This window comes from Equus quagga, chromosome 18, assembly GCF_021613505.1.
Source record: "Equus quagga isolate Etosha38 chromosome 18, UCLA_HA_Equagga_1.0, whole genome shotgun sequence".
In the NCBI taxonomy this organism is placed as follows: Eukaryota; Metazoa; Chordata; class Mammalia; order Perissodactyla; family Equidae; genus Equus; species Equus quagga.
The window spans coordinates 11,694,881-11,720,936 of record NC_060284.1 but is presented as its reverse complement, the minus strand read 5'-3'; the positions used below and the strand labels follow the sequence as shown (position 1 = coordinate 11,720,936).

The 26,056-nt window shown below is 32.3% G+C and overlaps 1 protein-coding gene across 1 annotated transcript in view; it reads left to right on the top strand.

Moving 5' to 3' along the window:
• The window catches only part of LRRIQ3 (leucine rich repeats and IQ motif containing 3), a 203,328-nt gene that overhangs the window by 4,016 nt on the left and 173,256 nt on the right, over positions 1-26,056 (top strand). The window contains exons 2-3 of the mRNA XM_046645668.1: positions 14,668-14,916; positions 18,653-18,976. Of these exons, the coding sequence (XP_046501624.1) occupies positions 14,668-14,916; positions 18,653-18,976 (573 nt within the window). The remainder of the gene's footprint in view (positions 1-14,667; positions 14,917-18,652; positions 18,977-26,056) is intronic.

Here is a 26,056-nt window from a genome sequence, read left to right as displayed (position 1 = left end):
CTTATTTGACATTTGTATATCTTTGGTGAAGTGTCTTAAAGTTTTTGATCCATTTTTTTTAATCTGGTGGTTCATTTTCTTGTTGAGTTTTGAGTTCTTTGTGTATTTTAGTAACAGTCTTTTATCAAATCTCTTTTGAGAATAGTTTCTCCTTGTCTGTGATTTTTCTTCTCATTCATTTGACATTGCCTTTTGCAGAGCATGTGTCTTTAATTTTAATGAGGTCCAGGTTATAAAATATTTCCTTCTTGGATTATGCTTTTGAAAAGCATAATCTAGAAGTCATCATCATACCTAAGGTCATCTAGGTTTTCTCCTAGGTTATATTCTGGGAGTTTTATAGTTTTGTGTTTTATATTTAGGTCATAGATCTATTTGAATTCTTCTGATGGCATAAAGTCCATATCTAGACTGATTTTTTTACATGTGGATGTCCAGTTGTTCAGCACCATTTGTTGAAAGTATATCTTTGCTCCATTGTCAAAGACCAGTTAACTATACTCATGTCTGTCTATTTCTGGGTTCTCTATTCTGTTCCATTGTTCTATCTTTCCATTCTTTTGATAATACTGCACTGTCTTGACTATGATAGCTTTATACTAAGTATTGAAGTTGGGTAGTGGGTCATTCCTCCAACTTTGTTCTTTTCCTTCAATATTTAATTAGATATTGAGGATTTTTTGCCTCTGCATGTAAACTTTAAAATCTGTCGATATCAATAAAATAATTTGCTGAGATTTTGATTGGAATTGCATTGAATCTATAGATCAAGTTGGGAAGAACTGATATCTTGACAATATTGAACCTTCTTATCGGTGAACATTAAGTCTCTCTCCATTTATTTAGTTCTTTGATTTTGCTCATTAGTGTTTTGTTGTTTTCCTCCTGTAGATCTTGTACATAGTTGTTACATTTACACCTAAATATTTCATTTTTGGAAGTGCTAATGTAAATAGTATTGTATTTTTAACTTGTTCGTTATTGGTATATAGGAAAGTGTTTGACTTTTATGTATTAACCTTGTATGTGCAACCTTGCTATGATCGCTTAGTAGTTTGAGAAGTTTTTTTGTCAATTCTTTTGGATTTTCTACATAGATAATCATGTCATCTATGATTAAAGATGGTTTTATTTCTTCTTTCACAATCTGTACATTTTTATTTCCATTTCTTGTCTTATGGTGTTAGCTAGGACTTCCAGTACAATATTGAAAAGCAGTGGTGAGATGGGACCTCCTTGCCTTGGATGTCATCTTAGTGGGAAACCTTCTAGTTTCTTACCATTAGGTATGTTGTTAGCTGTAGATTTTTGTAGATATTCTTTATCAAGTAGAGAAAGTTGTCTTCTATTCCTAGTTTACTCAGAGTTTTTATTGTGAATGGATGTTGGATTTTGTCAAATGCCTTTTCTGCATCTATTGATATGATTATGTGATTTTTCTTTTTTAGCCTGTTGATTTGGTGGATTACATTAATTGGTTTTTAAATGTTGAAACAGTCTTGCATACCTGGGATAAATCCCACTTGGTGGTATGTGTATTATTCTTTATGTACATTGTTGGATTCAATTTATTAACACTTTTTCAAGATTTTTGCATCTATTTTCATGAGAAATAGTGGTCTGTCATTTTCCTTTCTTCTAATGTCTTTTTCTGGCCTTAGTGTTATGATAATGCTGTCCTCAGAGAATGAGTTAGGAAGTATTCCCTTTGCTTCTATCCTCTGGGAGACTGTGGAGAACTGGTAAAACTTCTCCCTTAAATTTTGGTAGAATTCCCTAGAGAACTTATCTGGGCCTGGTGTTTCTGTTGTGAAAGGTTATTAATTATTGATTCAATTTCTTTCATAGATGTACATTTGTTCAGATTGTCTATTTTATTCTTGTGTGAGTTTTGGCAAATTTTGTCTTTCAAGAAATTGTTCCATTTCATCTAGGTTATCAAATTTGTGTGCATGGAGTGGGTCATGGTATTTCTTTATTATCCTCCTAATGTCCATGGGATCTATAGTAGTATTTCTTCCTTCATTTCTGATATTAGTAAATTGTGTTCTCTCTCTTTTTTTCTTTGTTTGGCTAGAGGCTTATCAATTTTATTGATCTTTTCAAAGAACCGGCTTTAGGTTTTATGGATTTTCTCTATTGATTTCCTATTTTCCATTTAATTGATTTCTGCTGTAATTCTTATTATTTCTTTTCTTCTTTTTACTGTGGATTTAATTTACTTTATTTGTTTTAGTTTCATAAGGTAGAAGCTTAGAGTATTGCTTTAGCTCTTTCTTCTTTTGTAATATATGCATTCAGTGCTATAAATTTCATTCTAAACACCACTTTTGCTGTACCCCATGAATTTTGATAAGTTGTATTTCTATTTTCATTTTGTTTAAAATATTTCTTAATTTTTCTTGAGTTCCTCTTTGGCCCATGTGTTATTTATAAATGTGTTGTTTAATCTCTATATATTTTGGGGTTTTCTAGCTGTCTTTCTGTTATTGATGTCTAGTTTAATTCCATTGAGATATGGCATAGGTATTGTATGATTTCTTTTAAGTTTGTTAAGGTGTGTTTTATGGCCCAGAATGTGGTCTATCTTGATAACTATTTCTTGTGAGCTTTTGATGAAGGTATATTCTCCTGTTGTTGGATGAAATAGTCTATAGATGTCAATTATATCCAATTTGGTGTTGTTGAGTTCAACTACGTCCTTACTGATTTTCTGTCAGCTGGGTCTGTCCGTTTCTGATAGAGGGATGTTGAGGCCACCAACTCTGACAGTGGATTCATCTGTTTCTTCTTGTAGTTCTATCAGTTTTACTTTACATAGTTTCACCCTCAGTTGTTAGATGCATAAACTTTATTAAATGACTGTTATGATTATGTAATGCTATTTTTATCCCTGATAACTTCCCTTGCATTGAGATCTGCTCTGCCTGAAGTTAATACAGCTACTCCTTTCTTTTGATTAGTGTTAGCGTAGTATATATTTCACCATCATTTTGCTTTAATATGTATGTATTTATATTTAGAGTAGTTTTTCGGTAGACAACATAGAGTTGAGAATTTTTTTTAATCTCCTCTGACAGTCTCTTTTAATTGGTACATTTTGACCGTTGACATTCATAATGATTTATTCATATAGTTGGATTAATATCTGCCATATTCATTACTGTTTTCTATTTGTTGCCATTATTCTTTGTTTCTGGTTTTTTCTTCTACTCTTTTTCTGGCTTTCATGGTTTTAATTGAGCATTATGTTTGATTCCATTTTCTCTCAACATATCAGTTATGGTTATTTTACTTTTTTCAGTGTTTGCCATAAAGTTTGCAATATTCATTTACAACTGATTTAATTCTATTTTCAAATAACACTATGCCCCTTCCTAAGTAGCGTAAATTTTTCTTATTAAGAAATTGTAATTTCTGTGTAGATGTTTTTCTGGATGTTTTGATTAGTTTTTATTGTTTTATATCCATCTTCTGGCTCATCACTCTTTCAAGTTTATGGTTTTACAGTCTACAAGTGTGGAATAAAAATAAAAGTTGAAAATGGTGGTTTTCACAATTTTTTTTAATAGAAATATACAGCCTTCTAAATTTTAGAAATCAAATACATTTAAAGGAGAAAAAATCAGATGTCTTGATTACAAGTCAATCTTGATTCCTTGTTTCAAATGACTTCTTATGTTATTTGAAAACGTGTAGAATATACCACGAAAATATAATGTTTCAAAAATTAAGCTTATTTATAAACTTATAAACCAACTTGATTCTATTTTCATTTGCCTTGAGATACATAATGTTCTGACTGTTCTACTAGAACCTCTCTCTTTAAGTTTTCAAGTACATTTTCTCTGTGATGTAAAATCAGGGCAAGTCTTCATCAAAACAGGATTGACTCAATAAATCTATTGGCCAAATAAAAATATGTAAAAAGTATAATTGCTATATTTTTGATGGGCTTAAATATATTGTAGACATTCTACACCAAAAATAGTTTGCAACCACAATAGATGTAAAATATTACTAATTATAATTCTTATAGTTAGATTTTTTAAAAAATAAAACTTTGTTTTTTTCCCTTTTAGTGATTTTATTTTATATGCGGAATCTTAGTAGCTTTTGTATAATTCTGGAATCCAGTGTCCATAATTCCATTTATTTAATAATGTTATAACGAATGTTTCCAAAATAATTTACTGTAACATAGATGATCAAACCCAATATTATATTTTAATACACTTTTTACTTAAAATAATAAAGTATCTAAAATTCCAGTGAATGACTGTGATGTCTAGAGGTCATTGACACAGTCAGCAAAGCATTTCCATGAAAATTTCTTTTAAATATTTATTATGTATCCACTTGAAAAGGAAATAAATGAATAAAGATTTTTTACTTTTCAATATTTAATTTAGATATTTGTTAATTATAAGCTCATATGATTCACCTCATGTATTTGCCACCAGTTTTTTTAAATGGAAAAAGTTGTGAACAAAGATGACACTTATAATTGATGTATATTGTATTTTATAAAGATATGGTTTTTACAGTATTAAAAATGTATGATAATTTTAAAATTGGTACTTCAGTTTTTACAAACTAATGAAAGATTTACTGACAATGATACTGATTTCTTTTTACCACAGAACTTCTTTGAAATTATAATTGAAGTGCTGATGGTTTCTCTGTGTTGCTGTACTTTAAATTTGCCTTTTTAATATTATATTATTATTTGAACTTGATAATATACACATTTGTATGCACATTTTGCAAAGTAATTGTAAAATCATCAAAGCCTAAAAGGGACAAAAGTACCTGGATTCCTCTTTAATGGTCGTATTTAAAATTGGCAGCAGTTGGTTAGCCAGCTTTTAAGTAGGTGGAGGAGGAGATATCAATTGTAGTGGTTTTCAGCTTCCCTTGGTGGACAGTCTAATCATCTGGGCAGTTAGCTGCAGAGATAAGATTCAGGAGGTATGCAATGGGGCCTAGGAATTTGTGTTATTCTAGTTATTCTGATGTACAATAAAGAATGAGAGACAAAATTAAATTTTGCATGAGGTAGTGTAAAACAAAATGTGAAAAATCTCCACTTATCCAAAATGATTGGGGTATGTGACAGACTGTTTAAAAGAATAGTCCAAATAGCTGAAACATAGTTTATATTCTGAATGTAGATTACTAGTTCTTAAAGAAATGGAAAAATTGGGGCTCGTCCCATGGCTGAGTGGGTAAGTTCACATATTCTGCTTCAGTGGCCCAGGGTTCACCCGTTTGGATCCTGGGTGCAGACCTACACACTGCTCATCAAGCCATGCTGTGGCAACATCCCACATAGAAGAACTGGAATGACTTACAACTAGAATATTAACTATGTTCTGGGGTGGGCTTTGGAGAGGTGAAAAAAAGGAAGATTGGCAACAGATATTAGCTACATTTATTCCTGTTCCCTACTAATCATATGTTAATCTTTCCTCTGGATAGTAATAAGTTGATATTGTATAATAATGTTCTATTCTGGAATTTTTGTGTATGCGTTTGAGGAAAAGTGGCTCTTAGCTACCATCTATTGCTAGCCTTCCTCATTTTGTTTGAGGAAGTTTGTCATTGAGCTAACATTTGTGCCCATCTTTCTCTGTTTTATGTGGGATGCTGCCACAGCATGGCTTGATGCACGGTGCTAGGTCGGTGCCTCAGATCCAAACCCACAAATTCCAGGACACTGAAGCAGAGCACATGAGTCTAACCACTACACCACCATGCCAGCCCCTGGAAATTTCTTTTTTTTTAAAGATTGACACCTGAGCTAACAACTGTTGCTATTTTTCTTTTTTTTTCCTGCTTTTTTTCTCCCCAAATCCCCCCAGTATACAGTTGTGTATTTTTTAGTTGTGGGTCCTTCTAGTTGTGGCCTGTGGGACGCCACCTCAGTGTGGCCTGATGAGCGGTGCCATGTCCATGCTCAGGATCCGAACTGGTGAAACCCCGGGCCACTGAAGGGGAGCACGTGAACTCAACCACTTGGCCACTGGGCCGGCCCCGGAATTTTTTTTAATATTAAGGTTATTTATATACTAGCAAATAAATACTGTTGGTGGAAGTGAATATTAATGCAATCGAGAGTGTGAATATAAATTAATCTAGTATATGAGAAAGACTGATTTTAAGATTGTTTAAGAATTCATATCATACCAAGTAATCAATTGAGAATGGTTTAAAAATTAAAATACAGTCATGCGTTGCTTAATGCTGGGAATACATTCTGAGAAATTTGTTGTTAGGTGACTTCATCATTGTGGGAACATCATAGAGTGTACTTACATAAACCTAGATGGTATAGCCTACTACACACCTAGGCTAGATGGTACTAATACTATGGGACTACCATTGTATATGTGGTCCATTGTTGACTGAAACATTGTTATGCAGTGCAAGATTGTATATAAAAGAAAAATCAGTTAATAGGAACCGAAAAGTATATTTCAGGTACCTGGGATAAGATTCAGTATTTAAGCATTAAATTAACTGAATGACATGCCAGATATGGAAGAGATATATTTTGGAGTAAGATTTCTTACTGTATGATAAAAGGAACCTCACAGGGTATGGAGAAACATTTTTTTACCCCCCTCACTAAAGATCTGAAAGGCAAGTAAAGAGTTAATTGCTTTTTATCATAAAAGATCCTTCATATAATCTGGTTAAAGTATTTAAAATATAGATATTTATAGAGACTTCTGGGGTGAGATAAAATATGTCCCAACCCCCAACTATTTGAGACTATAAGCTAGGATTATAATATTTTGCAAGTTTATTTATTGAAAATACATTTATGACTGATTTACTTTTTTCTGCTTACTTTGTGTTTAATTTGCTCTTCTTTATCTAGTTTCCTAAGGTAGAAATTTAGATTGTTAATTTTAGATCTTTTCTAATACATGGATTCAATGCTGTAAATTTCATTCTAAGCATTGCTTTCACTGTATCCCACAAATTTTGATAAGGAATATTTTAATTTAGTTGAAAATATATTTTAACTTATGATTTCTTCTTTGACCCATATGTTATTTAGAATGTGTTGTTTGATCTCCATGTATTTTGGGATTTTTCTAGCTATCTTTTTCTTCTTGATATCAGTTTACTTCCACTGTGGTCTGAGACGGCACTGTATGCTTTCTATTCTTTTAAATTTGTTAAGGTATGTTTTATGGCCCAGAATATGGTCTGTCTTGGTGAATATTCCATGTGAGCTTGAGAAGAATGTGTAATCTATTTTTGAGTGTAGTTACAGACAGATGTCAATTATCCAGTTGACTGGTAGTGCTATGGATTTCAACTGTGTTCTTTCTCATTTTTGCCTGCCAGATCTATCCATTTCTGATAGAGGGGTGTTGAAGATTCCAACTATAGTAGTAAATTTATCTATTTCTTCTTTCCAGTTCTCTCAGTTTCGCCTCACGTATTTTGATGCTGTGTTTAGGCACATGTACATTAAGGATTGTTGTGTCTTCTTGTAGAATTGTCTCTTTATCATTATGTAATGCCCCTCTTTATTCCTGATAATTTTCCTTGCTCTGAAGTCTACTCTGAAATATTATAGCTTCTCCAGCTTTCTTTGGCTGAGTGTTAGTATGGTATATCTTTCTCCATCACTTTACTTTTTTGTTTTTTTACTTCTTTTTTTAATGTGTCCTACAGAAGAATGAATATTTTTAATAAAAGATTAATTCCCATACCAAAAAGTCACCCTTTTAAAATGTACAATTCAGTGAAAAATATTTTTAAATAAAAACAACTTGGTTGTCTATCAACACCTTTTTATGTTGTTAACTGTATTCTACAATATAAGTTTTAATACTTTCATAGTATTACATTGACTGTAATGCAATACTTTAGTTAATTTCACTTTTTAAGAAATTTAGGATGTGTCATGTTTTTGCTAGTATATACCATATTTAAATGAATATTTTTGTAACATTATCTTTTTTTCATATCTGTCTTTATTTCTCTTATTATACATTCTTTTTTAGAGGTATAACTGACATGTTACATTATATTAGTTTTGGGTGTACAATTCTCTTTCAGTATTTGTATATATTGCAAAATGATCACCACAATAAGTCTAGTTAAAATCCATCACCATACATAGTTACAAAATTTCTTTCTTGTGATGGGAACTTTTAAAATCTACTTTCAGCAACTTTCAAATATGCAATACAGTATTATTAACTATAGTCACCATGCTGTACCTTACCTCCCCATGACCTATTTATTTTATAACTGGAAATTTGTGCCTCTTTACCTTCTTCACCCATTTTCCAACCCACTACTCCCTGTCTCTGGCAACCACCAGTCTGTTGTCTGTATCTATTAGCTTTTTTTTCTTTTTTTTTTAAGATTCCACATATAAGTGAGATCATACAGTATTCGTCTTTCTTTGTCTGACTTATTTCACTTAGCATAATGCCCTCAAGGTTCATCCATGTTGTTGCAAATGGCAAGATTCCTTCTTTTCTATGACTGAATAATATTCCATTGTATATATATATATACTGCATCTTCTTTATCTATGACTGAATAATATTCCATTGTATATACATATACTGCATCTTCTTTATCCATTCATCCATTGGTGGACACTTAGGTTGCTTCCATGTCTTGGCTGTTGTGAATAATGCTGCTAGGATACATCTTCAAGATAATTATTTCTTTCCTTTGGATATATATTCAGACAAGGGATTGCTAGATCATATGGTAGTTCCATTTTTAACTTTTGGGGAACCTCCATACTCTTTTCCATAGTGGCTGCACCAATTTACATTCTCCCCAACAATGCACAAGTGTTCTCTCTTCTCCACAACTTTGCCAATGCTTACTTCTTCTCTTTTTGATAATTGCCAATTCTAACAGTTGTGAGATGATGTCTTGTGGTTTTGATTTGCATTTCTCTAATGATTAGTGATGTTGAGCACATTTCCATATATGTGTTGGTCATTTGTTTGTCTTCTTTGGAAAAATGTCTGTTCAGTTCCTTTGTCTATTTTTTGGTCAGATTATTGTTATCATTTTTTGATACTGATTTGTATTAGTTCCTTTTACATTTTGGATATTAACCCCTTAGATATATGATTTGCAAATATTTTCTCCCATTCCCTAGGTTGCCTCTTCATTCTGTTGGCTGTTTCTTTTGCTGTGCAGAAGCCTTTTAGTTTGATGTAGTCCCAATTGTTGATTTTTGCTTTTGTTGCATGTGTTTTTGGTGTCATCTACAAAATATCATTGCCAAGATCAATGTCAAGCAGCTTTTTCCCTAGGAGTTTTCTTCTAGTTTTGTGGTTTCACATCTTACATTTAAGCCTTTAATCCATTTAGAGTTAATTTTTGTGAGTGGTGTGGATAGTGGTGCAATTTCATTCTTTTGCATGTCAATATCCAATTTTCTCAACATTTATTGAAGATACTGTCCTTTCCCTGTTGAGTGTTCTTTGTTCCCTTGTCAAATATTAGTTGATCATACATGGATTGGTTTATTTCTGGGCTGTCAATTCTTTTGCATTTGTCTTTGTACCTGTTTTTATGCCAGTACCATACTTTTTCAATTTGTATAGCTTTATAATATGTTTTGAAATCAGGAAGTGTGAGACCACCAGTTTTGTTCTTCTTTCTCAGGATTTCTTTGCCTATTTGGGTTTTTTTGTGGTTGCATCTGAATTTTAGGATTGTTTTTCCTTTTTCTGTGAAAAATGCTGTTGGAATTTTGATAGGGATTGCATTGAATCTATAGATGGCTTTGGGTAGTATTGACATTTTAAGAATATTAACTATTTCAATCCATGAACACAGGTTATATTTCCATTTATTTGAGTATTCTTCAATTTCTTTCATAAATCTCTCAAGTTTCAGTGTACAGACCTTGCACCTCCTTGATTAAATTTATTGCTAAGTATTTTATTCTTTCTAATGTAATTGTAATGGGAGTCTCTTCTTTATTTCTTTTTCAGATAGTTCATTGTTAGTATACATAAAATGAAACTGACTTTTGTATTTCCATTTTGTATCTTGCAACTTGACTGAATATATTAGGTCTAACAGTTTTTTGATGGAGTCTTTAGGATTTTCTATATATAAGATCATGTCATCTGTAAACGAAGACAATATTACTTCTTCTTTTCTTATTTGAACGCCTTTTATTTCTTTTTCTTGCCTGATTGCTCTAGCTAGGACTTCCAGTATTATGTTGAATAGGAGTGGTGAGAGTGGGCACCTTTGTCTTTTTCCTGATTTTAGAGGAAAAGCTTTCAACCTTTTACCATTGAGATGATGTTAGTTGTAGGCTTGTCAAATATGGCCTTTGATATGTTGAATTACATTCCTTTTATTCCCACTTTGTTTAGAGTTTTTACCATTTAAGGATGTTGAATTTTGTCAAATGTCTTTTCTGCATCTATTGAGATGATCATATGATTTTTGTTTTTCAGTCCATTAATGAGATGTTTCACATTCATTGATTTGTGTTGTTGAACCACCCTTACATCCCAGGGATAAATTCCACTTGATTATTGTGTATGATTCTTTTAATGTGCTGTTGAATTTGATTTGCTAGAATTTTGTTGAGAATTTTTGCATGTATATTCCTCAGGGGTATGACTTGTAATTTTCTTTTCTTTAGCGTCCTTATCTAGCTTTGGTATCAGGGTAATGCTGGCCTTGTAAAATAAGTTTGGAAGTATTCTCTCCTTTTCAGATTTTTGGAACAGTTTGAGACAGATTGGTATGTATTCTTCTTTAAATGTTTGGTAGAATTTGTCAGTGAAGCCATCTGGTCCTGGACTTTTCTTCAATGGGAAGCTTTTGATTACTGATTCAGTCTCCTTACTAGTAGTTGGTGTATTCAGATTTTCTGTTTCTTCATGATTAAGTCTCAGCAAATTTCATGTTTCTAGGGGTTTATCCATTTCCTCTAGGTTGTCCAATTTGTTGGGGTAGAATTGTTCCTAGCATTCTCTTTGACCCTTTGTATTTGAATGGTGTCAGTTGTAATGTCCCTTGTTTGCTTTCTAATTTTATTTATTTGAGTCCTCTCTTTTTTTTCTTGTTAATTCTAGCTAAAGGTTTGCCAGTTTTGTTTATCCTTTCAAAAACAAACCCTTAGTTTTGTTGATCTTTTCTTGTTTTTTATTCTTTATTTCATTTTTTCTTGTCTGATCTTTGTTATTTACTTCCTTCTGCTAACTTGGCTTTAGTTTGTTCTTGTTTCTTTTGTTCCTGGAGTGTAAAGTTAGGTTATTTGAGCTTTCGTTTTGATGTAGTCATTTATTGCTGTAAAATTCCCTCTTTGAACTGCTTTTACTGTATCCCATAAGTTTTGGTATGTTATGTTTCCATTTTTGTTTGTTCCAAGTTCTTTGTTTTATTTCCCTTTTAATTTCTTCTATGACCCATTAGTTATTCAAGAGTAGAAGTCTTTTAAACTTTTATTCCCCAAAGTTTGCTGTCTTTCTAAGGAAAGGAAGTGATAGCCAGCTACATCTATGAAACAAATATTTATTGAAATCTGATTCAGTTCTAGGTCTCATGATAAACTATGAAAAATATATAGCTAACTACATAGTAAGTGTGGTATTCTCAGAGTGCATGTAAATTAGTTGGAAAGAAAACAATTAGATTATATGACATATAAATATATAATTACTAAATTGGGAATGTAAGCATAAAACTGGAATCTAAATGATTAAGAATCAGCTACGCAATGATTTCCTGAAGAGAGTTATACCAAGAGAGAGAATGACATCCTTAGATAGCAGAGTTCAGCATATTTCATTAACTAAGAAGGCACGGTTATTAATTGTTTAGAGTTTTAATTGTTGAGTTAATTAAAAATTATTCCAACTTTCCCATTTTTCTTTACAACATGTTAATTTAATTGTTTTCATGCAATTTGCTTTTAAACATAAAAGAATCAGGCAATGTAGATTCTTTTAAAATTCTGTAGCTATGAAACTTTAAAGTTCTCTCATCACTCTAGTATTTAATTCTTAAAGAGGATTTTTTTCCCCATTATTGGCATCTTTTTGATTAAAGCTAGGAAGTAGTTGTCCCAAATGAATAAGAAGACATTCAATGAAGTAATGTTATGAAGATTATCTCAGATTTGGATTTGTGTGACCTAATAAGTTTTTCTTCCTCAGACTATATGTCTTATTTGTAAGCAAAGTTTCCAAGTGAGGCAATAATGCTGATCACACCAACTCCCTCACTAGGAGTTATAAAGAAAAAAAAACTATACATATTTAAGCATTTTGGGGAAGAGAACTATGTTATCTTATGAGACTGGTTAAAACAATATCAGTTAAATTCACAGAGCTAGTAACAAGATTGTTCAATTGCTAGCTATAGTTAGAATGCTTCACTAAGTGCAAAAGCTTTCATTTAGTCAAATTATCTAGTGTGTCTGATATCATAAAGGGAAATAGAAAAAAATTTACTTTTGAATAATACCAGTAGTAGGTCACTGACATCATGTTCAATTGACGTATGGATAGTATTAATCCAGAAAACTTTAAAATAAAATATTTTAATTTCTTGTTGATGAGTTTGTAGATGTTATAACTATATTTAGTTGATAGCACTATTTAGAATCTCTGAAAATAAATGCTAGGAAGAAGATTACATCTTCTATGGAAAATATAAAAGTAAACTATTAGAGATGGAATAATCAGTTGAGAAATGGATCCTTGAAATAAAAGATTTTATTTATTTTATATAATTTTATATATATCTTCTTTTGATATATATATAAATATTTTACATATATAAATATATACTTATGTACCAATGCAGTAATGAGAGATATAAAGTCAGCTTCAGCTTTATGTGAAGAAATGGGATCTCTGCTACCATGTTGATGTGTGTTGGTTATCCAAAGATTTTGTTATGAGTTTATGAGCTAAAAAACTTTAATTTTAGTTAATAATAGTGCATTAAGATTCCATCATAAATTGTAACAAATATTACACTAATGCAAGATGTGGAGTGTGGAGTGGGGTATTAGGGAGTATATTGGAACTCTGTGTACTGTCCACTCAATTTCTATGTAAAACTAAAACAGCTCCATAAAATAAAGTCTATTAATCTTAAAAAAGTCATTTGACTATTAAAAAAAAGGGAAAAAATATTTGTTTGGTATATTACTTTCACCTTACAGATTTCTTGCAGAATTGTTATTGACTTCAAAAATTGAATTTAAGAGCTGAAACTTTTGAGCACTCCATTGTCTGTCTTGAAACATCATGATTTATGCCCTAGATATGGTCTCTTATAAGCCCTTGTTATAAACTGGCATTAGATTATGTTAGACCAAAATGGAAAAGTTGGTCTTTGAAAGCAGAACCTGAGGAAAGACTTCTTAAAGACTTCTAAATAAAGAGTCTTAAAGTTGAGATGCATTCTGGACATTGCCCTTCATTTCAGAACCTACAGAGTTTATTGAGTTTGTAAGGGTTTATTCATCTCTATTTATTCCATGTCTGGCTCCCTCTGTTTGGAAGACTGGTTTACTGGTAGTTTAGGCTTGTCTTTCTCGGTGTCCGTGAATTACCTAGGTGCATACTAAATTACAGATTCCTTGGCCCTCAGCCCAGAGACTGTGTTAATGTAGTTATGATGTGGGCCCAGGAATCTGTCTTTTGATTAATTCCTTTGGTGATACCTAGAGTTTGAGGTGTAATTCTAGAGGATTATAGTTTTAGGCCTTGGCTAGGATGTAAAAAGTAACCATTATATTGAAAGAGTGCAAGGGTTTATCTGGATTTTCACATTTATTCTTATTTGGATTGTGATCTACCTCCACATGGTAGAAATAGTCTTCCAACGGGGAAAGTGGTTAATCTTACCAATTGCCTTCAGATAGGCCACTTGCTAAACTATCACTAGGTGACTGCCTTTTATGAAACCAGAATTGCCCACAGGTAAGGAAAATTTTGTAATTTAATTTTAATTTATAATAAAATACTATATAAAATTATGTAAAAAAGATTTTATCCTGAAATTTTAGATAAACTTAGAGTTCAAAACCATTAGACTTCTCTATCTTATTTGCCTAATTGAATTGGACATAAAAATAAATGATGTAATTGCAAATTGTCTTTTTAAGGAATAAATGTTTATAATAGTTGAAGCACTTTATTACACCTTAATTTCGTTTAGCTGCATTTTTCAGCCTCTTCCACAAAGATTATCACTCTCCTGACTTGCAGGTTCATCATTCAGTGCATTTCTTTCCTTAACAGAATCTTTTAAATAAAATTATTGTACAAAGTATGGTATGGTATAGTTTTCTTTGTTTTAGTTGTCTTGCCTAGAGGTGATGTTTTTATCTCAGTTATTTCACTGAATTCCATGTTCTCTAAGTATTCTAGAAAAAGGAAGTTTTTGTTCTTATTGATATTAGTTCATTGTTGAGGGCAGTGGTGCATTTTTGAGTTGTAGTTATATAAATGTTAGGCATTTAAGATGTTTTGGGTTAGAAGGTTTTATGGGAATTAGATTTTTATTTTAACTTTTCTATCCATTTTTATCTCACTATCTGTTAGCAAATATTTTTTGTTTTCAGATGGAGTTATTTTGTTGAAGTTAAAAAACTGTTTGAAAGCAATTTCCCATTTTTCCTAGATGTTTCACGGAACAATTACAGAAGAGCTAACCAATCATGAAGAATGGAGTCACTATAATGAAAACATGATACAAGATCACAAAGATTTTGTTTTTGTGAAGTTCAGTGGCCTTCATTTAAAATCTATGGAAAATTTGCAATCTTGTATCTCTCTTAGAGTATGCATCTTTTCAAACAATTTTATTACAGATATTCGTCCACTTAAGAGTTGTATAAAATTAGTCAAACTTGATCTCCATGGCAACCAGGTAAGCAATAGCCATTTCAGATATTTTCAGATAAATGAAATTGATATGTAATAAGCACTTATGTAACTATTCACAATATTTCTTGCAGAATAGTCTTTTATATAAAACATAAATAAAAATATATAATGTGTATAAATACAAAATTTAAAATATAAGCAAACATTGTAAATTAAAAATATATAAAGAAGCATTGTGTGATTTGGTTTATTTTACTTCTTAAATCCATAGTCTAGATTAAGAATACTTTTTGACTGCTTAATTCTTTTTTTAATGACATATAATTGACATACATTATATTAAATTCAGGTGTACAACATAATAATTTGATATTTGTGCATGTTGCAAAATGATCAACACAATAAGTCCAGTTAACATCCATCACCACACAGTTACAATTTATTTTTAACATGATGAGTACTTATAATATAAGATCTACTCTTTTAGCAACTTTCAAACATACACTTCAGTATTATTAACTGTAGTCACCATGCTGTACATTACATCTCCTGGACTTATTTTTCTTATAACTGGAAGTTTGTACCTTTTGACCACTTTTACCCATTTCACTCACCCCTGCCTCTCACAACCATCGGTCTGTTCTCTGTATCTCTAAGTTCTATTTTTAAAATTTTTTTTAGATTCCACAAGGTCCATCTATGTTGTCACAAATGGAAAGATGCCATTCTTTTTTGTGACTGAATAGTATTCCATTGTGTGTGTGTGTGTGTGTGTGTGTGTGTGTGTGTGTATGTGTATGAATAACACTATTTCTTTATCCTTTTATCCACTGATGGACTACTTAAGTTGTTTCTGTGTCTTGATGATTGTAAATAATGGTGCAGTGAACATGGAGGTTCATATATTTTTTTAAGTTAGTGTTTTTGTTTCCTTTGGATAAATACCCAGGAGGAGAATTGCTAGATCATATGGTAGTTCTATTTTTGAATTTTTTGAGGAAGCTCTATACTGTTTTCCATAGTGGTTGCACCAATTTACATTCCCACCAACAGTGCACAAGGGTTCCCTTTTCTCAACATCCTTTCCAACACTTATTTCTTGCCTTTTGGATAACAGCCATTCTAACAGGTGTGAGGTTATATCTCATTGTAGTTTTGATTTGCATTTTCCTGATGAGTAGTAATGTTGAGCATCTTTTCATATATGTGTTGGCCTTCTGTATGTCCTCTTTGGAAAACTGTCTACTTGGATCCTCTGTCCATTTTTGAATTGGATTGTTTGTTTTTCTGCTATTGAGTTGTGTCAGTTCTTTATATCTTTTGGATGTTATCAGATATACGATTTGCAAAAATTTTCTCCCATTTGACTGGTTGCCTTTTCATTATGTTGATAGTTTCCTTTGATGTTGTCAGGGAGTGGGAAATTCCCCCCCTTATGTCTTTCTTGTGTTGTTATGGCTGGACTAATAATAAAATTGACACGAGCAGATTAACAGTAGAAAAACCCACTTTTATATGTACATATTGGAGATGAAACAGAAGTGATACTCCAATGGTGAATAAAGTAGGCAATATATCTATCTTTTACACAAAGAAACAATAAATTCATGAGGAATGATAGGACAAGGAAACTTAGGTTTGGGGTATGTAATAAGAGAGATATTTATACAGTTTAGGCTTGACATAGTAAATTAGCAAAGTTTGTTTATATAAGTTTTCTCGGGCCTGAATTCCCTAGTTCTGGTGAAAGGATGCAGGGAGAATACCTTTTACACGGGAGATTTATTTCCTGGTTTCAGGGAGAACCAAGAGAGAAAGGTGAGAATGCTTTTTTTTTTTTTTTGCATTGGCTGCTTCTCAAGTAAGTGTAATTCAAAATAATCAGTATACCATTGTGGAATATTTTGGGGTGGCCTGCCCTGGGCCCCAACACTGTGCAGAAGCTTTTTATTTTGATGTAGTCCCACTAGTTTGTTTTTGCTGTTGTTGCCTTTGCTTGTTGTGTGAAATCCAAAAAGTCAGCACAAATACTGATGTCAAGGAGCTTACTGCCTATGTTTTCTTCTGGGAGTTTTATAGTTTCAGGTCTTATGTTCAAGTCTTTAATCCATTTTGAGTTAATTTTTGTATGTGGTGTAAGATAGTAGTCCAGCTTTATTAAGTTTGCACGTTGCTGTCCATTTTTCTCAACACCATTTACTGAAGACACTGTCATTTCCCCATTGTTTATTCTTAGAATATTTGTCATAAATTGACCATATATGCGTGGGTTCATTTCTCATTCTCTATTCTGGTCCATTGATCTATGTGTCTGCCTTTATGCCAGTACCATACTGTTTGATTGCTATAGCTTTGAAATATAGTTTGAAATCGGGGAGCATGATGCCTCCAGCTTTGTTTCCTTTCAAGATTGCTTTGGCTATTTGGATTTCATATAAATTTTGGGATTGTTTTTCTGTTTCTGTGAAAAATGCCATTGGAATTTTGATAGAGATTGCATTGAATCTGTAGATTGCTTTTGGTAGTATAGACACTTTAACAATACTAATTCTCCAAATCTGTGAGTATTTAATATCTTCCCATTTATTTGTCTTCAATTTCTTTCATCAATCTCTTACAGTTTTCAGTGTACAGATCTTTTGCATACTTGTTTAAATTTGTTCCTAGGGTTTTATTTTATTTTATTTTTATTTATTTATTTTTTTGAGGAAGATTAGCCCTGAGCTAGTATCTGTGCCCATCTTTCTCTATTTTATATGTGGGACGCTGTCTACAGCGTGGCTTGATAAGCTGTGTGTAGGTCCGTGTCCAGGATCTGACCTGGTGAACCCTGGGCCACCAAAGCAAAGCATGCAAACCCAACTGCTATGCCACCAGACTGGCCCCATATTTTAGTTTTTTGATACACTTGTAAATGGGATTGTTTTCTTAATTTCTCTTTCTGATAGTTTGTTATTAGTGTATTAAAATGCAACAGATTTTTATGTATTGATTTTGTATCCTGCAAGTTTACTGAGTTTGTTTATTAGTTCTGCTAGTTTTTTGGTGGACTCAGTCCTTAGGGTTTTCTGTATATAATACCATGTCATCTAGAAATGGTGACAGTTTTACTTCTTCCTTTCTAATTTGGATGGTTTTTATTTCTTTTTCTTGACTACTTGCTTTGGCTAGGACTTCTAATACTATGTTGAATAAAAGTAGCAAGAATGGGCATCTTTGTCTTCTTCCTGATCTTAGAGGAAAAGCTTTCATTTAGCTTTTGACTGTTGAGTATGATGTTACCTGTGGGCTTGTTATATACAGCCTTTATTATGGTGAGGTACATTACTTGGATACCCATTTTTTGAAAGTTTTTATCCTAAATGGATATTGAATCATATCATATGCTTTTTCTGTATCTATTGAAATGATCATATGATTTTCATCATTCATTTTGTTAATGTGGTATATCACATTGATTGATTTGACTCCTTAATTCTTCATGTAAAGAAAGTATTTTAGAAAAGTTTAAAGAGTCAGCCTATTCCAAATTAATTTTTACTGAATGAAGTATATTTGTTTATTCATTTAATTGCACTAATAATCATAGCTTATTCCTGATGCCCAGTGTATTTTGTTTTTACTCCAATCATTTGGATAATTAGAAATTCTGTTTTGCTTATTAGTGGGAAATTTGCTGAAAATAGTGAATTTTAGATGTTTGATGCTTTTCCATTTTCCATGCAATTTATAGAAAATGAATATTTGTATTTAAAGTATTATTGTTAATAATATTTCAGATAAAAAGTCTACCAGATACCAAATTTTGGAGTGGATTGAAGAACCTAAAACTCCTCTATCTTCATGACAATGGTTTTGCAAAGTTAAAGAATGTATGTGTGTTATCAGCCTGTCCAAGCCTCCTTGCCCTCACCACGTTTGATTGTCCAGTAAGCCTTAAAAAAGGATATAGACATGTTCTTGTCAACAGTATATGGCCTCTCAAAGCACTGGATCATCATGTGATTTCTGATGAAGAAATAATTCAGAACTGGCATCTTCCTGAACGATTCAGAACATACAACTGTCGACTTTTCTTTAATTTCTGCCCTGCTTTGAAAAAGGTAATTGGCTTCATTTTAAATAAATTTATAGAAGTGAAATTTTAAGTTCTAAGTTCTATACCCAAATTATATAGATTAATATTTCACATCATGATCATTTATATAAAATAAACTAGTGAATATATTAGTATTGTCTTATATCTGAAAACTTAAAAAAGCTTGTGTGTCTACTGCATAAAAATTGTTGAGCAAAGAAGTATTAATTTGTAGAGAAACAAATATTTGGGTTTTTTGTTTTTGGTCTTCATTGTTTTAATAGCTTTAAGGAAGTATAGCTTACATATTATGAAATTCACCCATATTACATGTATGATTCAATTATTTTACTAAATTAACAGTGCTGTATGACCATCTCCGCAATCCAATATTAGCAATTTCCACCACTCTAAAAGTTTTCCCTGTTCCCATTTGCAGTTAATCTGTACTTCCTCCCCCTAGTCTGGAGTAACCATTGATTTGTTTTCTCTCTATAAAAGTTGCTTTTTTAAACATTTTATATAAATGGAATCATACAATAGGTAGTCTTTTGCATCTACATTCTTTCACTTAGTGTGATGTGGTTGAGGCTGCCTCCTGTTGCAGCAAGTATCAGTAGTTTGTTCCTTTTTTTTTTCTTGGCTAAGGAATATTTTCCCTGAGCTTATATCTGTTGCCAATCTTCTTCTATTTTATATGTGAGCTGCCATCACAGCATGGCCACTGATAGATGAGTGGTGTAGGTCTGCGCCCAGGAACTGAACCCAGGCCACTGACGTGGAGCCTGCCAAACTTAACCACTAGGCCACGGAGGCTGACCCAGTAGTTTATTCCTTTTGATTGCTCAATAATATTCCATTATATGTATATACTACATTGTATTTGTCCATTCACCAGTTGATGGACATTTGGATTATTTCCACTTTTTGCTATTATGAATAATGCTGCTATGAACAAATACTTACGTATCTTTGTGTAGACATATGTTTTCATTTTTCTTCGCTAGATTCTTAGGAATGCAATTACTGGGATGTTTGGTAAGTTTATGTTTAACTTTTTAGGAAACTTAATTGCTTTCTAAAAAGTGGAAACCATTCATTAATGGGGGTTCCAGTTTTTCTGCATCATGGTAAATGCTTAGTATTTTTTTTATTTTGCACTGTAGACATTCTACAAGGTCTGAGGTGGTATTTCATTGTGGTTTTAATTTTTATTTCTCTGAGTGATGGTGATAGGCATCGTTTCCTCTGCTTATAAAATATGTATATATCTTCTTTGGTCAAATGTCTATACAAATTTTCTTGCCCATTTTAAAAGTGAGTTGTTTGACTTACTGAGTTGTAAGAGTAGATATCTGGATTTAAGTCCTTTATCAGATATTTGAATTGTAAATATTTTCTCCCAGATTCTAGCTTGTCTTTTCATTTTCTTAATGGTTTCTTTTAAGGGAGAAAAGTTTTCAGTTTTATGAAGTCCAATTTACAAATGCTATTCTTTTATTAATCGTGCTTTTGGTGTTGTATCTAAGAACTCTACTTAATTCCAGGTCATAAAATTTTTCCTCTATGTTTTCTTATAGAATTTTAATAATTTTAGCTCTGAAATTTATATCTGTGTTTCATCTTGAATGAATTTTTATGTATGATGTGAAGGGTCGAAGTTCACTTTTTGTATGTGGATATTCACTTATATCAGCCCATTTGTTGAAAAGATTATTCTTTCCCCAGTGAATTATCTTGCTATCTTTGTCAAAAATCAATTGGCCATAAATGTAAGAGTTTATTTCTGGACTCTCAATTATATCCCAAAGGTGTATATATCTATCCTTATGCCAGTAACGCACAGTCTTTGATTACTGTAGCTTTGTAGTTGAGATTAGAAATAGGGAAATGTGACTCCTCCAACTTTGCTCTTATTTTTCAATATTTCTTTGAATATTGAGAATTCCTTGTATTTTACAAATGAATTTTAACATCAGTCTGTCAATTTCTACAATGATTCCTTCTGAGATAGTGATAAGGATTCTACTGAACTTATAGATCAATTTGTGGAGGATTGCCATGTTTATATTAGTTAGTATCCTTGTTTTTAAACATGAACTGTCTCTCAGTTTATTTAGATATTCTTTAATTCTCTCTGCAGTGTTTGTGGTTTTCATTGTATAAGTCTTGCACTTGTCTTGTTAAAATTTATTTCTGTGTATTATATTCATTTGATGATGTGAAGGGAATTGTTTTCTGAATTTCATTTTTGGATTGTTTTTGCTAGTATATAGAAATACATTGATGTTTTTATTTAATCTTATAGTCTGCCACTTTGCTATTCTCACTTCTTAATTCTAAAAGTTTTTTGTTGATTCAAAATATTTGTTTTTTTAATTGAAAGTAGATCTCTAAGTTTTTTTAAGTTTTCCGTATTTGAATATTCTATTGAGAAATGGTTTATTTTTTTTCAGTGCCTTAAAGGACAGTTTGGATTATTAATGGAAGAGGATAAAAATATTCAATTCCTAAGCAATTAATATGATTACATTGACATGCTCAAATCATCAGTATATGTTGACTTTTAAAATGTTGGAAGAAGTGATTGGGACACTTGATCTCTAGTTGGATGGTTACAAAGCACTTTAATGGGTAGATAAAAATATAAGAAAACATGTTTTATGGCTTATCAATGTTAGAGCAAATAGATCATAAAAGATTTCAAAAAGAGGGTATTAACTTTGCAGGTGTTAGAAAAAATCAGGAACAAGATACAGGAAGTAAAAACGTATGTTGGAGAATGGTGTTTATAGTATGTTTTAAGTATATATAAATCTCTCAATATATACATTGGAAACTGATGAAGAATAGAAAATCGTTTGAGCAGTCATCGCATCTGAAATGGTATATAAACAATGAAGAGTGATTATGTATATAAAGGCTAGAGATTAGGAAGTTGGAAGACTTTTTATAACTATTTACAATTCTTAAAATAAATTCTAAGTATATTAATCATTTTGTAATAATAGTTAAAAAAATTTAGAGAAATAAGAGGCAATATCTGAGTCTGAGTGCCTTAACCTGGGCCGTAAATTTATTCTAGCTTCCTACTCTGTTCTTTTTAGCAAATGGGACATTGTTCTGCATAAGCAATGAGCTTCTTCATATCCAGGCATGTGCTTAAGTCAGGAAGAAGATTGGTAGGAACAAGAAGCACATGCCAGCTAAGTCTGCCCATTTTATATTAGGAAAACAATAGCTTCTCCAGGTGTCCCACCTGAAAGGCTTCTACCACTAGAGGTGGGTCACATGGCTACCACTAGATAGAGGGAATCTGGTATGATGAGTATTTTTAAGTGAGCACATTTACTTGTTAAACAATATCAATATTCTATTAATAAGGAAAAAAGGAAGACAGATTCTTGGAAGTCAGTTAATATATTCTGTTCACACAGTGAAAAATAAATTGAAAATGCAGTACAGGATTGATATTTCAAGGTAGAGATTTTTGCTCAAACATTTAGCATCCATTTGTTCTTAATTACAATGTAAATGTGAAAATAAAAATAAAAATGCATATATAATTACCAGATAAATATTTTTAAATGAATTCATGCTTGATGTAATAGATTAATATAGATTAAATAGTGTTTGTAAAATTTAAAATGTTTTTACTTTCCAAAAAATAAAGACAATAGGGTAGTGGCACTGTGGTTGAGTTCAGCACGCTCCTCTTCAGTGGCCCAGGTTTGCAGGTTTAGATCCCAGATGCAGACCTACACCACTCATCTGCCGTGTTGTGGTGGCGACCCACATATAAAGTGGAGGAAGATTGGTGCTGATGTTAGCTTAGGGCTAATCTTCCTCAGCAAAAGAAATTACTATATATTGGGGCCAACCCGGTGGTGCATGGCTTATGTTCGCATGTTCCACTTTGGCAGCCTGGGGTTTGCTGGTTTGGATCCTGGGTGCAGACCTACCCACTGCTTGTCAAGCCATGCTGTGGCAGGTGTCCCACATATAAAGTAGAGGAAGATGGGCATGGATGTTGGCTCAGGGCCAGTCTTCCTCAGCAAAGATGGGGAAGATTGCTGGCAGATGTTAGCTCAGGGCTAATCTTTCTCAAAAAAAAAATACTATATATTTCATTTATGAATGTGTTGTGATTTATAAATAAATGTAAATAAATTTATTATAGATAAATGTAAATACCAAAGTCAAGATGTTTATTAGTAAGAGGAAGTCTAAAAAGCAAAGTAATGCAGAAAAAGTAAAAGTAAAATGCTAAGCAACTATATATTAAGCAGAATAAAGCAAAGGACTTAACATTAAACAATGTGGAATTTAGCACACAAAGCATTAAATGGCATAAATAGGATCTCTTTCAACTGATATGAAAAATAACAGCTTCAATAAATAAATTTTTGTTTGCCCATTAATGTACCAAATGGTATTATACAAAAACATATAAATATTTTTGGGAATATAAGACTAAATGATTAGAAAATATTACAGTAGAGGGGAGAACATAGCATTTATTTCAATAAATTATTTTGTTAAAAATAAGCATACAGGATTCTACTTCTGGGAAGATGGAGTAGATGTTCCTCTTGCAAAGTACAACTCAATTCCTTGGAAATTAGTACAAAAGAAACATAAAAATGCTGTGAATGGTGAAGAGCAGAGGCTGACTGGCTTGGACAGTCAGAACTTGAGGAATGACACTGGTGAAGTGAGTTCCCTGTTTTGCTGCTTTGCTATTTTGTTTTCTGTATATATCCTAAAATTGAAGCTGAAGAAACCATTGACCCAGAAAGGCCAAAGTGTGCACAACAAACAAACAAAATGCCAAAAATACTAACAGAAGCCTACTCTCTCTGTCCAAATGACCAACAAAGGTTCAGTCTAGTAAAACAGTTGCCATTTAGGCAAAAACCATTTTACTCCAGTCAAAACCACAGAAAAAACTGTAGTCCTTCCTCCATCCATGCCAGCAAAGGCTGGCTGGGAAGCCTAGACTTTCATCCTCATGAAGCTCTAATGAGGCAACCCAGTACACTCTGGGGTGGTGTCAGAAGAGATCAGGACCTTCACCACTGCCCAGCTATAACAAGGCCATCCCCATAGCAGTGTCGATGAAGACCACATGGAAGTTGGAACTCCCATATCTACCTAGAAGTAAAGAGAAGCCCACCCCTCAATTGGGAGTTAATAGAGGCTGAATGGTGGGGAACCTAGACTTCTACCCTGCCTCAGGGTAAAAAAGATAATGACCTCCAGTCCCCCTGCTGGAACAATGTCAGAGAAAGCCAGCTAAAACAAAAGGTTTAAGATTAACAGTTTTATAGCATAATGCAAAAGTGTCTAGGCTTCAATCAATAGTCACAAGACAGACAAGGAACTAGTTGATCTTAAACTGAATGAAAAGAGACAATCAATAGATGCTAACGTTTGAGATGATAGAATTGTTAAAATTACCTGATAAAGATTTTAAAGCAGCCAGGATGAAAATGCTTCAATGAGCAGTTATAAACATGCTTGAAATGTGCAAATAGAAAGCCTCAGTAGAGTGATAGTAGATATAAACAACCAAATGGTAATTTGAGAACTCAAAAATACAATAACCAAAATAAAAATCTCAGTGGATAGACTTAACAGCAGAATGGAGGGGAAAGATGAAAGAATGAGGGAAAGTGAAAATAGAACAATAGAAATTACCCAATATGAACATCAGAAAGAAAATAGACTGAAGAATAAATAGAGCAGACATTCCTAGCAAGTGGAAACCAAAGGAAAGTAGGGGTAACTATACTTATATCACATGAAATAGACTTTAAGCCAGAGACTGTAATAAGAGACAACGTCATTATATAATGATAAAGGGGTCAATCCAACAAGAAGATATAACATTTGTAAATATTTATACACCCAGCATATGAGCACTGAAATATATAAAGTAAATGTTAACAGGCTTGATGGGAGAAATAGACAGCAATACAATAATAGTCGGGGACTTAAGTACCCCACTTTCAATAGTAGATACATCATCCAGACAGAAAATCAAAAGGAAACATTGGACTTAAACTAAATGTTAGAACAGATAGACTTAACAGACATTTACAGAACATTCCATCCAATAGCAGCAGAATACAAGTTCTTCTCAAGCACACATGGAATATTCTCCAGGATAGATCATACTTTAGGCCACAAAGCAAGTCTTAGTAAACTTAAAAAGACTGAAATCATATCAAGCATCTTTTCCAACCACAATGATATGAAACTAGAAATCAATTACAAGAAGAAGACTGGACAATTCATAATTAAGTGGAGATTAAACAACATGCTACTGAACAACCAAAGGGTCAAAGAAGAAATCAAAGTAATAAAGCCATATCTGAGAGCCCACAGCTATCATCATACTCAATGGTGAAAAGCTAAAAGCTTTTCCTCTAAGATCAGGAACAGGACAAGGATGCCCACTCTCACCACTTTTATTCAACATAGTATTGCAAATCCTAGCCAGAGTAATTAAGGAAGAAAAAGAAATAAAAAGCATAAAAATCAAAAAGGAAATAGTAAAACTGTCAGCAGTTTCAGATGACATGATATTATATATAGAAAATTCCAAAAACTTGACAACTAAACTATTAGAATGAATTCAGTAAAGTTACAGGATGCAAAATCAATATATAGTATTGCATTTCTGTGTAGTAACAATGAACTATCAGAAAGAGAAATTAAGAAAACAATCCCATTTACAATTGCATGAAATAGAATAAAATAACTAGAATAGACTTAACCAAGGAAGTGAAAGATCTGAAAAACTATAAGGCATGTATGAAAGAAATTGGAGAAGATAAATAAATAGGAAGATATTTTGTACTCATGGCTTGGGAAAACTAATACTGTTAAAATGTCCATATTACCCAATGCAATCTACAAATTCATTGCAATCTCTATCAAAATCCCAATGGCATTTTTTCACAAAAATAGAAAAAATAATCTTAAAATTTCTATGGGACCGTATAAGAACCCAAATAGCCAAACGAATCTTGAGAAAGGGATGTAAAGGAAGGTAAGGTATATATATACACAACCACTAAAAAGAGTCTACAAAGGGATA